At 41.6% G+C, this 14600-nt stretch overlaps 1 protein-coding gene across 1 annotated transcript; it reads left to right on the top strand.

Annotated features, from left to right (window-relative positions):
* Positions 1 to 3549: 3549 nt before the first annotated feature.
* On the top strand, positions 3550 to 13451 carry hps1 (HPS1 biogenesis of lysosomal organelles complex 3 subunit 1). Its single transcript, XM_070541945.1, has 18 exons — positions 3550 to 3688; positions 4452 to 4639; positions 4726 to 4848; positions 5130 to 5272; positions 5359 to 5467; positions 7074 to 7234; positions 7320 to 7422; positions 7499 to 7583; positions 7693 to 7748; positions 9856 to 10023; positions 10103 to 10282; positions 10361 to 10437; positions 10525 to 10656; positions 10755 to 10819; positions 10916 to 11061; positions 12793 to 12906; positions 12983 to 13065; positions 13152 to 13451. Exons 2-18 carry the CDS (start codon positions 4523 to 4525, stop codon positions 13312 to 13314), a joined length of 2025 nt encoding a protein of 674 aa, XP_070398046.1. The 5' UTR covers positions 3550 to 3688; positions 4452 to 4522; the 3' UTR covers positions 13315 to 13451.
* The last annotated feature ends 1149 nt before the right edge of the window (positions 13452 to 14600 follow it).

Consider the following 14600-nt stretch of genomic DNA (forward strand, 5'->3'; position numbering starts at 1 on the left):
TGGCTTTTGTAAATTAAAGGGACTTTACGGAGTTTTGAATTTTTATGCTCGCGATTGCCCCCTCAGGCCAAAAGCGTAACGGCAGCTTCAACAGTAGGCTTGTGCACGAGGCGCGCATGCTGTACGTGCACACTCCTTAACGAAAATAACAGCTGAGACAGTCCCGTGTGTGTGTGTGTGTGTGTGTGTGTGTGTGTGTGTGTGTGTGTGTGTGTGTGTGTGTGTGTGTGTGTGTGTGTGTGTGTGGCCCGGAGGACAGAGGACAGGAGAACGTGCAGCCAATTAATTAAATAATTTGGTTCTGTACCTTTCTCTTCAGCACAGCCGACAAAGGTTCGTGATGGGTCAGTCCTCCTGCATGCTCAGATCATGCCCTTCCCTTGCTTGAAAAATTGTTCCAAAATGAAAGTTGAACCCACATCTTTTTTATCTGTGAATTCAATGCCGTTTGGCGAGTCTCAAATAAAAATGTGGGCATCTTACTGTAAAAAAATATACCATTAATGTAAAAAAGAAACTAAATAAACTACATCCACATCCAGAATCGAAACCAGATCTTTTGCACGAGAGTCCAACGTCTTACTAGGTGAGCTAAAGCACCAGTGACATCTTTAGTATCTGTAACATTTATATCCTTGGTAATAGCTGAAAGGAACGGTTTGGAGCGAAAATGGCTATTTTGTTGCTAATTTGCAGGAAATATCAAGAAGAAAGTTCTACAGAAAGTAGCTAAGGGTCCTCAGAAATGTAGCTAGCTTTGTCACTAGGCGTTAGGAACAGCGACAAAGTGGCACTGCCTCTATCTCTGCTGCTAAAGCTATGGATAGCAAATGCTACGGGTGATGCCTGAGCGTGAACGCGCATGAAGCAGCCTGCTCGACCCGAGCAACTCTCTTTTTCTGTGATTTTACAGAAAAACAGGCAATCACAGTAAAAATGCCAGGGCTCATTCTACAGGACCAGGGCATTGCAGGAGAATGTATGAAGAAGAAATGTATTATTTCTATACTTGTTTTGGCTGTCAAACTTCCATAATGCCCCTTTACCGATGTTGAACACTCCTCTAGCAGGAATAAAATCCTTGTAAGTCGTTCTCAGGGGGCAAAAATAAAACACCGGTCCACCATTTATAGGAACTAGAAGTGAGCCACATCACAGCTGAGCTTCAGATGGCAGGTTTTGGTCTAATGTCCTGTTCCTTAGGCATCTCGCCTACATTAGCCCTTTTTACAAGACACACCGTGCTGGCAAATCAGCATAATATTATTGCAACGCTGTGTCTTATAAACTCTTCACTTGGTAGTTATACTGCAGATGGTAATCGTCCATCCTCAAAATGGCGAGAAGGTGCATTAGAGGGTGGCGTCATGATCACATGGGGAGTTACGGCCAAGCTGTGGGTGGCAAATATATCGAAAATGAAAGTAAAAACGGGCTGCGAATTGTGCTTTTGTCAACAGAATTATCTGAGACTATAATCTGGAGCAATGCAGCCCTCCTGGAGTTTTTCTCTGTTAGAACGAGAGCTCAGATCACCAGAGAGCATGGGGATTGTGGAGGACAGACACTTGTAGGAGATAAAAAATTTAATGTCTTTGATGGCAATAAAAAGCATGTTCTGTTCAAGATAAACGGAAGTTTGCGGCAGCACAGGGACCGCCTCCATACCCTTGTTATGCCGCCATCGCCTAATCGTTTTTAAAAAGGACACAATTGCGCAACATTACAGCCACAGTCTGACCACTTATAAACGACCTAAGGCTCCTTGATGCCGTTTCAGATTTGGGGCGTTGTTTTGTAAAAATGGCTACTGACTTACAGCGTGGATGTTTTATCTCCACAAGTAACACAAGCCTGGAGGAGTTTTGCCATGTGGTGGAGGTGCTAATGATAACAGTTAGTTTCTGCTAGTTGAGGCGTGCTCTGCTGTTTCCTTCACGCTGAATCAACAACAGCCTTCACCCCATGAGTGAAGATGGTTGAGTCCATGAATGTTAAGTGACAGTTTGATGTAGATCTGTGAGGATTTTAAAATCCTAGAGTTTCACTGTCTATTTTGTATCAGAAACTAATGCAGGAGATACGTGTAAACCTTTGTTTCCATGTTCAGCCTGACTGATTATAATTAGAAATAATCATAAAATGTTTTTTGAGTTCCACAACTTTAAATGACCTTAGGTCTAAAGACTTAAAACGTACATGTACATTTTTAAATGGATAGACTTTAAATTCAAGCTCACACTGTATCTCATAATTATGATTTTCTTTTTCATATTTAGGCTTTTGTTTGTATATTAAATGACTATGTATTGTCTGTAGACTTTGTATTTCACATAGCCTACAATTTTGAAATTAAAGACTAAAATTTTACCTTTTAGTCACAATTTATTTCATAATTAAGCTTTGAATCTCAGATTTCCACATAATTACTTTCAAATCCCTAAATATGAATTTATCTCTCCTAACTGATTTCAAACTAAACAACTATATGCAAATACTTATAGTTTAGTATACAACATGACTTGAAATTGAGAGAAATTAGGTATTTTGATGTAAAATTGAAATTAGATATGTATGCATGTGTGAAAGTTTGAGCTTGGTATCACATTCTTTAAGTATATGAATTCCCCATAATCAGGACTGGAATATATTTGAATAAAATATTACAAATATTATTATTTATTATAGTATAATGTGATGTATGATTATTAATAATTATACAAATTTTACAAAAAATATTCACTAAATTATTATTTGGGAGCAAAACCTTAATATTGATTTTGCAAACTAAATGTTAAGATGTAAAATAAATATTTAGATGGGATCCCAATATTTATTTAGGAAATTAAATATTTAATTTTGGGCTAAACATTTAGTTTCTAAATTCAATGTTTAGCTCAAATAAAATATTTAGTTGGTAAATTAATTATTTTACCAACTACAGTAAGATTGATAAAAAAATTAATTTCATTACGTCCATATTTTTGCTTATTGATGTTGAAAAAAATCAAGCCTATAATGAATAGATCATTATTATTTTGTGGGTGAACCTCTCTGGGGTGCCATTTGTAAAGTCAAACAGTCATAATCTAACAGCAATATTTTTGGTTATTTACAAACTAAATATTTAGATCAGACCTAAATATTTAGTTTGCAAAAGAAATATTTAACTACAAATTAAATATTTAGCTTGCTAACTAAATATTTATTTGGAAACTTTAACATTTATAAATGTATGAATAACATGATGAAAATATGACTTCGAAAATTGAACTCCCAATTTTTTTCTCTTATGATATGCTAAATAACCAAAAATATTGCTGTTAGATTATGACTGACTTTACAAATGGCACCCCATAAACTCCTTAACAAAAAAAGCCGGATTGGCTGTAATCCTATTCCCAATCATGAATCTAAATTCCTCAAATACCAAACTATTAAATAGTACAACACTCAGCCTTTCATGTGGTCCATTCATGCTGCAGCACATGTCTGGGTCCTGCTTCAATCAGAGATCATCGGATCAGCCCACTTCCGCGTCTGTCGGGTCACGTGACTCGGTGATTGTTGTGTGCGGAAGGGAAGCGAAGGCAAGCGACGAGCCGGACCTGCGGGAAACTGAAGAGATCTGCTGTTTTGGGGACCACATTGACAGAGACGCTGGATCATCCAGGACTGGAAACTTCGAGTGAGTCGAACTGGAAAGTGTATTTATTCTCCGAAAACTCGGTTAGGAAGTTTATGGATGGAGGAAGTTGAGGCGAGTTTGAGAACAAGGCTGTAGGGAGTAGGGGAAAAGTCACAGCCAGATGTTAAAATTTTCTTATTCTGAGAGAGACATAAAAACCTGAAGTCTGGACAAACTGTGTTTGTTGAAAAAGTGTGAACTTTGACCTTTCAGTGCTCAGTTATAATCAATACTCGATCTGGTACACAGCAACTTAAATGACTTCCAGCACATCAAATAACATGTTATTTGTTATCTGTTCTAATGAAATTCAAGCATAAAAGAAAGTAAAACCTCTTAAGAGGTGCAGGTCTTACTAAGATTAGGATTAAGAGCAGAGGTCATGATTCGTCAATAAGAAACATCATAACAGCAGTCTAACACGGTGGTGGCAGTGTGATGGTCTGGGGCTTCATCCAGAACTGGACGACTTGCTTTAATCGATGAAATAATGAATTCTGATCTGTAGCAGAAAATTCTGAGGGAGAATGCCTGACCTTTGACCTTAAATCTGTCATTGAAGCTAGAAATGTGGCTGAATTAAAAAAGAAAAGACTAAATGTTAACCCACTGAGACCACAAGCGTTACGTTTTTATGGTACTATTTTATAAGTTTCTTCAAACTTTCCAGTAACATGTTTGTGCAATGGTCAGAAAAATTATATTATTATTTTTCATTTTAACATAGTCCTCTTTTATTTCATGCATGCGTTTTATTTTACAGCGGGAAATTTTGGGTAGCATCATCCGATTAAGTTGGACAGAAAGCAGGGCGGAAGATTGTCTGTGATCCAGATGAAGTGTTTGCTGATCGCCAGTGAGAGCGCAGAGGTCCTTTTCCACTGGACTGACCTGGAATATCAGCGGAACATCCAGGAGCAGTATGGAGCATCTCAGGAAGAGGGGGAGGAAGTAAGGAGGAGGGGAATTATCTACACTAGATTAAAACTTAATTTATATACAAATAAATTGAAAAATAAAATCTTTTTTCTCCTCAGCTTCCTGCCTTTGAGGACATCCTCAGCACTCTGTTTGCTCCCATCATCATCTCCTACAGCACCATGGAGGACAGCTACACCTCCTTCACCACAGACAACAATCACATCTACGTTTTACACCAGGTTTAAAGCATTTCCTAAACTTTACTTTTAGCCTTTTTTGACAGAGTTCTGGAGTATTTGGCTGTAGCACTGTGAAAACCAGCTTTACTTGGTCTGAGGCACCGTGTTAGTCATGTGAGTCTCGTTAAAGAATGGGGTCAGGCTTTGTCCTGCGGCACATGATGAGATTATGCAGCCAAAAAGCCTGACTTGTTTCAGCTGAATGGAGTTCAAGACAAAGTGTTTTATTCTTTGTTCTTCTGGACAAGATAAAATCTCATCGTGCTTCTTTTCTTCCTCAGTTTGACGAGTGCCTCTACATCGCCGTGAATGGAGATGGTGAAGAGAAGGAGGACGATCTTAGGAGAAAAATGTACGTGATGAAGAAGATGATTGAGGTCATGTTTGGCATGGTCACACTCAGCGGAACCCTCCTGAGGAAAGAGTAAGACTTTCTGTGTTCTCCGTAACGTTTCTGGGTGGAGTTTAGCAGGGCATGTATGACTCGTGATTCTCGATGTTTCTCACCAGGCTGCGACCTCAGGACACGGAGCAAAGAATAAGGCTGTGGAAACACCTCCAGAACCTGATAGAGACCTACAGCCACCTCCGGGAAAACGACCAGAGCTTCTTAGTTGAGGTCTGTTACTGAACATGTAAATTGTAAAAGTATATGATATAATTCCTAAACTTAAAAACAACTTTGAACTTTTGTGGAAATGAGCAGCTTGGAGTGTCTAAAGCAGCCTACCAAAAAGCCTGTGCCATTTCTGACCTGCTAATTGTAAATTAGTAATATTGGCCACAGACAAATGGTAACTTCTGAGAAAAGCTGATATAACGTGTCATAGGCCTAGAAACACCCCTTAAATTGTCATGTCCCAACCCACTTCGACGTCTGTGATGTGCTACTTACAGAACGACACTAACCCAAGCTACAGCTAATGCTAGCCCAAGCTACTGCTCATCATAACCAAAGCTATTGCTGACACTAGCCTGAGTTAAAGCTAATAATCGCCCAGGGTAACACTAACGCTAGCCCAAGCTACTGCTAACGATCGCCCAAGGTAAAACTAACTCTAGGCCAAGCTACTGCTCATCATATCCAAAGCTACTTCTAACACTAATCTGAGGTACTGCTAACGATTACCCAAGGTAACACTATCGCTATCCCCAGCTACTGCTAACACTTTCCCATTGACTGCTAATGATTGGCCAAGGTAATACTAACACTAGCCCAAGCTACTGCTCATCATATCCAAAGCTACTGCTAACACCAGCCTGAGTTACTGCTAATGATTGCCCAACGTAATACTAACGCTAGCCCAAGCTACTGCTCATCATAACCAAAGCTACTGCTAACACTAGCCTGAGTTACTTCTAAGGATCGCCCAAGGCGACACTAACGCTATCCTGAGCTACTGCTAACACTTTCCCAGCTACTGCTAGTGATTGCCCAAGGCAACACTAACGCTATCCTGAGCTACTGCTAACACTTTCCCATCGACTGCTAATGATTGGCCAAGGTAATACTAACACTAGCCCAAGCTACTGCTCATCATATCCAAAGCTACTGCTAACACCAGCCTGAGTTACTGCTAATGATTGCCCAACGTAACACTAACGCTAGCCCAAGCTACTGCTAACGTTTGCCCAAGGTAATACTAACGCTAGCCCAAGCTACTGCTCATCATAACCAAAGCTATTGCTAACACTAGCCTGAGTTACTTCTAAGGATTGCCCAAGGCAACACTAACGCTATCCTGAGCTACTGCTAACACTTTCCCAGCTACTGCTAGTGATTGCCCAAGGTAACGCTAACGCTAGGCCAAGCTAACGCTAAGGCTTTCCCAGCTACTGCTAATGATTGCCCAAGGTACTGCTAACACTAGCCTGAGCCACTGCTTATGCTTGTCCAAGCTGCTGCTAAAGCTAACCCAGGCTACTGCTACTGCTAACCCGAGCTACTGCTAATGCTAACCTGAGCTACTGCCAACAATAGTCCAAACATCTGCTAACCTGGTTTGTTGATGGAGTTCAAATTCTTTAGGGTGGTTTTGTGACATCTTCTCTGACAGCAATTCAGTACTAACTTTCTGAAGTCTTCGATTTGATTTTGATGGATTCACACATGAATGATCCTTGTGGAAAATGTTTGACTCTGCTTCTATTATGTTTTAAACTTTAACGTAAATTAAATCTTGCAGTTGATCACATGACCTTTGCATGTCATCTCCTTCTGTCAGGCTGTGGAGAGGTTGATCCATCCCATGCTATGTGAACAGTGCATAGAGTTCCTCGAGCGTCGTCTAGTTCAGCAGCTCAACAGCAGCGTAGAGAGGGCGGGAGAGGAAGTCCTGCACGCCTTCATTTTGGTTCACACCAAACTTCTTGCTTTCTACTCTAGGTACACAAGAACTCCATGCCTGTTTCTCAATTGTTTGTTCTATTGATTTACTTTCACAAAGTTTCTGATTTGCTCTTCTTTTCAGTCGTAATGCGAGTATTCTCACCACCTCAGACCTCCTGGCCCTCATCATCATGGCCCAGAACATGTATCCTAGTAACGTAGACCTGGATGATCAAAGTCCTGAGGTAACAAGCGTCTGTAACAAATAAATCACAAAATATGTTTTCCTATTTTCTGAGTGTTCTCTGTTTGTTTGTAAAGGATGTTGAAAGCACATCTGGTTCTGGTCCAGAAAGTTTTTACACACCAGAGCCCTCCCCTTCCAGCAGAGACTCAGGCAGCTCTGGTGAGCTGTAGAGGAGAATAATACTGTTGTCTTAAACTACTCATTGTCGTGTTTCAAATGATTTCTTTTCCCCAAGTAGCACGCTAATGCATCTAATTTATGTCCCCAGATAGACCTGACAGACGAGGAACTCCCGTCTTTGAATTTGTGGACCCTGATATCCAGGTGAGAATATCATTTATTTCACGTTACACTCTAAAAAAAATTAATTTTGAATGTACTTAACCAAGTTATGACAGCTGGTTCCACTAAACCTAGTTGCTTAAAGCAGAACTAAAAAGCTTTTAACACTTTAAGCTGCTGCTTTAAAGTTGGTTTCAGTGGTTCTTGAGTTAAAAACTTTACATTGGACCGCTCTCTGCTGCCCTCTGCTGACCAGAAACAGCACTTGACAGTTTGTGGCTTTGGGGTCTCTACCTGCTTTATGGCAGTGGCAGTTTACTGTGCTTGTGGCTAACAGAAAGGTTATCAATTAGCTTTTTAAGTTGACTGACCGTCAATAAAAAGTGCAAGAAGAAGAAAAAGTTGGCTTTTTATCCAAAGGGGTTTGAATGTAGGCAACTGGACTTCTTTGGTTTCTTGAAGATGCTTCCCTTCTCATCTGAGGAGCTTCTGACTGGAATATGGGAGACTCAAGCTTATAAACTGTAGCTTTCTACCGCTGCTTAACAAGCAGAAACTACCTATGAATACCCCTCCCTCCTGAGGAGTCATTGGCAGTTTACCATATCAGCTAATTCTTGTTACAAAAGCTAAACTTACAGCCGGGTTTACTTTAATTTTGAATATAATCACCGGCCATGTGATAATGACACCATCAGTTGCACCAAGGCCCAATCTTCATTCACTAGTTAGGCGTTGTGACACAAATGCCACAAAATTCCCACATCGCCATACCGCCACAGCGTTTTTAGAAAACATATCGTAACAGCAGTTTTATGCTCATTTGCCGACATGGTGTGTCTGATAAAAGGGCTCTTGTCTCACGACACGGAAGGCTGTGGCTGTTTTAATGTCTGGGAATCAGCAGTGGACATCTCGGCTCTTTTGAGCTAACTGTTAGCATTAGCAACTTCACCACACAGCAGAAGCCTCTCCAGGCTTGTTTTATGTGATGAGAAAAAACATCCACGTTGCAAGTCAGTGGTGGAGTTGCGTTGCTGTAATCCGTTCCAGGGTGAGATGTCCAAATATCAGAAAATAAGACTCCAAAAGCTGCCGTCTGACAGTCATGTTTTTGGACAGAAAGACTCCAGGCCCGGATTTGAGCCCAATGATTCCTTGTTAAGAGTAATCAACTACGTTTGAAGACCGTAACCTTCTCAGTGGTGTAAGGGTAGTGTCCGCCCCGGGATTGGGAGATCGGGGTTCAATCCCTGTTGGGTCATACCAAAGACTTAAAAATGGGACCCAGTGCCTCCCTGCTTGACACTCAGCTTTAAGGGGTTGGATTGGGGTTAAACCACTAAATAGTTCCCGAGCGCGGCCACTGCTGCAGCTCATCGCCCCGCACAAGGATGGTAAATGTGGAGGTGACTTTTACCAGTGTGTGATGACTAATGGGAATTTAACTTTAACTTTTACGTTGGTATGTTAAAGGTAAATGTATATTATAGTTTACATTTAAGCAGCTAGGTTTAGTGGAACCAGTTGACATAAACTAAGGCCCTGTCCACACGTAGCCGGGGATCTGCCAAAACGTAGATATTTTTCTACGTTTTGGCCTGTCATCCACACGAAAACGGATCTTTTTAAAAACTCCGGCCAAAGTGAAGATCTGCGTTTTCTCCGTTTTGGGTGTCTGCGTGTGGACGGACAAAACCGGAGTTTTAAGGTCCGCAACGTCACTTTCCGCGACAAAAAAATGCTGACATCACGTGTGCGACCTGTGTTTACACTAGCCAGCATCATGGAAGCCCTCAGAGCTGCGCTCTGTCACTACCCGATCCATCAATTGTCCAAGCGCTTTTTGCTTGTTTGTTTTTGCAAGCGGAATTACTGCTCCTTGCGGAAGACCACAGACGAAGGACGAGGTTAAGAACGGGGGAAGTACTGCCGCCTACAGGTCTGGCATGTCCATAACAACGTATTTATCCGGGTACGTGTGGACAGTTTGTTTTTAAAACGCGGTGGTGTGGATGCAAGTTTTTGGAGGGGCGGATATTCGTTTTTAAAAAACCCCGGCTACATGTGGACTAGGCCTAACAGTAAATTTTTTAGAGCGTATAAACAGATGAAGTATCAGAAGTGACTTTTGTTCTATGATTTTTAGATGGCTGAGGACAGCCTTCACGCTCTGGAAATCAGTCCCCCTGACCCTTCGACCCCTCGCAGAGTTTTTCTTGACATATCCCTCAAAGATGGGCTGTATCCCATGATGCCTCACTCTATGTACTGCCTCCCGCTGTGGCCTGGCATCACACTAGTGCTGCTCACTAAGGTTTGTGAATGCATGCTGCACTTATAGTGTTTCTCTTTCAGCAAGAGGAAGATACAATTGTTCTTTCCATGTCGGTCAGATTCCCACCAGTGCAGTGGCGCTTTCGGTGTATAAATACCTGGAAGACTTTGACAAACTGGAGAAGCGTCTACGTGAGGGCCAGGGTAGTTCTGCTGCAGCCAGAAGCCCTCTGAACATGCAGGACGTCCGCTGCAAACTGGACAAGTTTGTTAAAGCCTTGGGGCCCAGTGAGCTGCAGGTATTAGGTACTTTTTAGCAGTCGAAAGAAAAAAGGAAAACTTGTATTTTTATCTTTGGATTGAAATTTTCTGCCCAGTCTGCACAGCTTCAAATTGTCTGGACAGAGTTTAAGAACCGAGCCTTTGCCAAAAATGGACCTGGGTTCAATAAAGAGTAAGTTTGCTGCTGCCCTCTGCTGGCCAAATAGCATCTTAACACAAGCAGTTAAAAGTTGAGTGATTTCATGTCTGTCTGCTTCAGTCTCATCCCATGGTGTAAGAAAATGAAGACGCAACTGTGTGGTATTTATCGGCAGTGTTTTCTCATCGACTCGACTGATTTTCCTCAGCGTCTCTCCCCTGGTCTACAGGAAGGAGCCCAGGCTATGATGCAGTGTGTATCCGTTTTTTTTACCTAATGCATGCATTTTTTGAATGTTGTTAATGTGTTGTCTTGTTTATTTTTTCATTCTGTTCTACTCTTTCTCTCAGAGAGAAACTAATGGACTGGAAGGATTTTCTGCTGGTGAAAAGCAAGAGGAACATCACCATGGTGTCATATCCTCGTAGCAAAATAACCCAGATCTCTGTTGGGTCTAATTAATGGCCCTTTTTCACAAAACACCCTGTTTGTTACCTTGACTTGTATCTCACTTACCTGGAAGATTTCCCCGGGCTCGTCCATTTTATCTGTGTAGACCGATCGAGCGGCCAGATGATCGCTCCGTCGCTCAGCATTACAGAGCGCACCACGTCGGAGCTGGGGAAGGGCCCGGTGGCTCGTTTTATTAAAAGCAAGGTCAAAGAAACCAATTATTGAAACTAATTCATTCAAAATTCTAAGAAAATGAGGATTTCACCTTTTGAGATGTGCTTGAAGAATCAGAACCTTCACTTGACCACTCTGCTGTTTCACATTTTTGATTTTAAGTGTTCTTTTAATGTATTTTTGGATTTTCATCATGTATGAAAATCTGCTTTAAGAACCTCACATCTGTACAATAGCTTAAACTTACCGTATGACTCAGTTTTTATTATGAAGTACAGGTTTGACCGCTCATTTCTTCTTTTCAAATTTAAAGATCATTGCCATTTTAGGAACTTTTAAAGATCACTGGTTCTTTTGGAAGTACGATCGGCCACTCAGAGTTTCACATGCATGCAGAATGTGAAAATAGTCTTCTGACCCTTTTTCCTATGTTGGCCATCAAAAGAAAATAAAAGTGGAAACAGCTGTGTCAGAAAAAGCCACACAGATTTACATCACAATACAAATTAGCATTCATGGACCCGCCCACCTTGGCTTGTGACGGGGAAGGCTGAGGAGGAGCCAGGAGAAAGCAGAGCACATCTCTACTAGTAAAAGCTAAACGTTAGCATTAGCAACGCCTCAACATGGCGGTAATCTTGTAGGCTTGTGTTACTTGTGAAGATAAAACATCAGCATTGCAGGGCAAATGGATGCAGTGAAAGAGTAGAGTTCCTGTTAGCCAATCAGAAGCAAGATGTTCACATATTGTGAATATTAATGAGTAAGGGACGTCAATAGCTCAGCAGGTAGAGCGGGTTGTTCAGTAATCGGTAGGTTGCAGGTTAAATCCCGACTCCAGCTAGAGAATTCTGCTGTTGTGTCCTTGGGCAAGACACTTAACCTGCCTTGCCTGCTGGTGGTGGTCGGAGGGACCGGTGGTGCCTGTGTTCAGGCCTACTTTAATGTATAATCTGCGCCCTCCGAGGAGTTTTATTTGGGTTGTTTACACATAAAATCTGTATGTACTAATTTTCTCAAGGCCATTTCTCAATATGCGTACTTGTCTGTACTTGTGTACTCACGTCCTTGTAGAGCATCAACGATGGCCCAAGGACTGTTCCAAGTATGCGTCATGGCAAGTTCGCTCAAAGTTCCTGGATGTGTTCTTGCTCCGCCCATTGAATCGAGGATGAATCAATGGCCGTGTTTGAGTTGAACTGCGCCTCGCCTGGAAAACAGACGAGAGCAGACGGAAGCAGCAGGGGGAGTGGCTGAAAGCTGGCGTTTGGCCGCCTTGATCTCACAAGGTTATCGTTGCCTACGTATGCATGACGTCAGAGCAAGTCGGCGTCAAGTCGGACACAAATCTATCCGGCATGCACTGCTTGTCGATCACCGTTGGTCTAATCTGTGCAGAACTGGCTCATCTCGAACACAGCCAATGCATCCTTCTGCGGACTTGGGACAGCAAAATTTCCCATAATGCATTGCGTCGCAACCATTATACTCCTAAAGTCAGAGGAGAAATCTTATAACTGTAGAGTTTTATGTCAGGTCATTTGACCGTAGGTAGAAACAAGCAGCACTTGTTGCCATGACGCAACGAATAAGGTCCTGTTCCAAATGCTGTCCTCGTCCTCCTGAACTCGGTAGAAGGGACTTTCTGGTGTCTTTGCCAAGAACATATCTGTCCTTGAGTACTGAGAAACGACCTAGGTATCTGTTACATTTCTTCATCTTTGTTTCCAACAAAAATCTCTTTTTTTATCATTAAATAAGGTGTGGGGCCTGGTCAGAACTACGCGGCGTTACCTTCAGAAGGGTTATTCCACTGTAACGCTGCGGGATGGAGATTTCTACTTCTGTTACTTCCTCTGGTTTGAAAATGAAAGTGTAAGTGACCAGCCGATGCACATTAATACGAGAATACTGACAGTTCAAGTATAAAAGTGATCCTCTGATCCATCAGGGCTATAAGTTGGACTCTGTGGACATCCCTGTGCTACCTGATGATTCGCCTCCCATTGGAACGCTTGCCTGTGATTACTACAAGTAAACGATTTATCACAAAACTAGACGTGATCAGTTTATTTGGCTTTAGACGTCAGTCCTAACGGAGCCCTGTGTGTGTCCTGCAGGAGGCTGCTTCGCTACTACAGTAAGAACCACAAGGGGGAGACGGTGAAGTGCTACGAGCTCCTGACTGTTCATCTGGGGGTCATCCCCACCGAGATCATCCTCCAGCACTGCAGGCAACTAGCAAGCAAACTGTGGGAGCCCTCTCGTAATCCGCTGCTGTAAACAGACGGGAAGACAAAAGATTGTTATTAGGAGCTCGAAGAAAAGGGTCACGCCTGTCCCAGTGTTCTGCACATTTGTTTCCTTTCCTAAAGTAATTTACTGGAAACAAATATATGATTTGCACAATAAAACACAATGGTGCTCTTTTGGTGAAATATGCACAACAGGGGTGTTTTTAAAAACAGAATGTGGACTAATTCAGTCAGGTTTTGTAGATTGTTGAACACATTGTGGCCTATCCTATTTATAAGTAATGCACATAATTCCAATAAACATCACTTGATTAAACGTCACTTTGGTCAAACTTGTAGCTTTTATCTTTACAAAAAAAAATCAAATTGTTCATTTTTGCCTGCAACTCTAAAGTTATATAAAATATTGCCATAATACTAACATGTACAATTGTTATAGGACAGAAGAGCTTTCTGAGAATTTGAACATAATCTGCATATGTCCCTCTCTGCTGTGCTTCAGCTCTGTTAGCAAAGCCCGACTTTACAGAAGAGACTGCTGTGAACATGCTGTCTTATATAGCTGTGGAAACTTCACAAGTAGCAGTGACTAGCAGCACTTAGAGGTGAGATTCCTTCTGGTTGTTTTAACTGGATTTCTGCCAAACACATCTAAGGCTTTAGGAGGAATGAAACTGGCTTCTCTGTTACAGTGCTGAAAAAAAAGTCCTGTACAGATTAATTCTGATTTAGCTTTCGTGTCACACGTATGTCTTAAATCAGAAAAACAATCTCATCACACAAAGAATCCAAGTATAAATATAGTACACTTTCAGATGAGTATTTATTACAGGAAATAAAACAATGCAAACCAACCTGGATCTGTGTGGAAGGTAATTTCCTCCTTATTAACCACATAAAAAAATCCAGAATGAATTACTTACGGAGTTGTGGATTTAGGAACTCACTTTACTAGAACCTGTTTTACAACATGAAATGCAAAGAATATTTGTTTCTATGGTTGAAGTTCAACGATATGAGTGAGGCCGGCTAATTCTGAATAGGAACATCGTAGTTGTCAAACACGGCGGGTGGTAGTGTGATGGTCTGGGGCTGCTTTGCTGCTGCAGGACTTAGACCACTTGCCAAAATAGATTTAATTTTGTTTTCTATCAAAAATCCTGAAGGAGCATGCCTGACCTTTGACCTTATAAGAGCTGTCCAAAAGGGAAAATCCTTGAAAGTGGCTGAAAAAGAAGAACAGTGATGTGATGATCTACTTTCCAATTATCACGACCTCTTGATTTCAGTTGCTGCAAACAGCTACAGCTGTTA

The sequence above is a fragment of the Nothobranchius furzeri genome, chromosome 12, assembly GCF_043380555.1.
Source record: "Nothobranchius furzeri strain GRZ-AD chromosome 12, NfurGRZ-RIMD1, whole genome shotgun sequence".
Lineage (NCBI taxonomy): Eukaryota > Metazoa > Chordata > Actinopteri > Cyprinodontiformes > Nothobranchiidae > Nothobranchius > Nothobranchius furzeri.

Coding starts and splice junctions, on each gene's coding strand:
- hps1 (XM_070541945.1), top strand. CDS start 4,523: ATGAAGTGTTTGCTGATCGCCAGTGAGAGCGCAGAGGTCCTTTTCCAC. Junction 7,235..7,319: donor CTTCTTGCTTTCTACTCTAG/GTACACAAGAAC, acceptor TCTTCTTTTCAG/TCGTAATGCGAGTATTCTCA. Junction 10,438..10,524: donor GGACCTGGGTTCAATAAAGA/GTAAGTTTGCTG, acceptor TGTCTGCTTCAG/TCTCATCCCATGGTGTAAGA.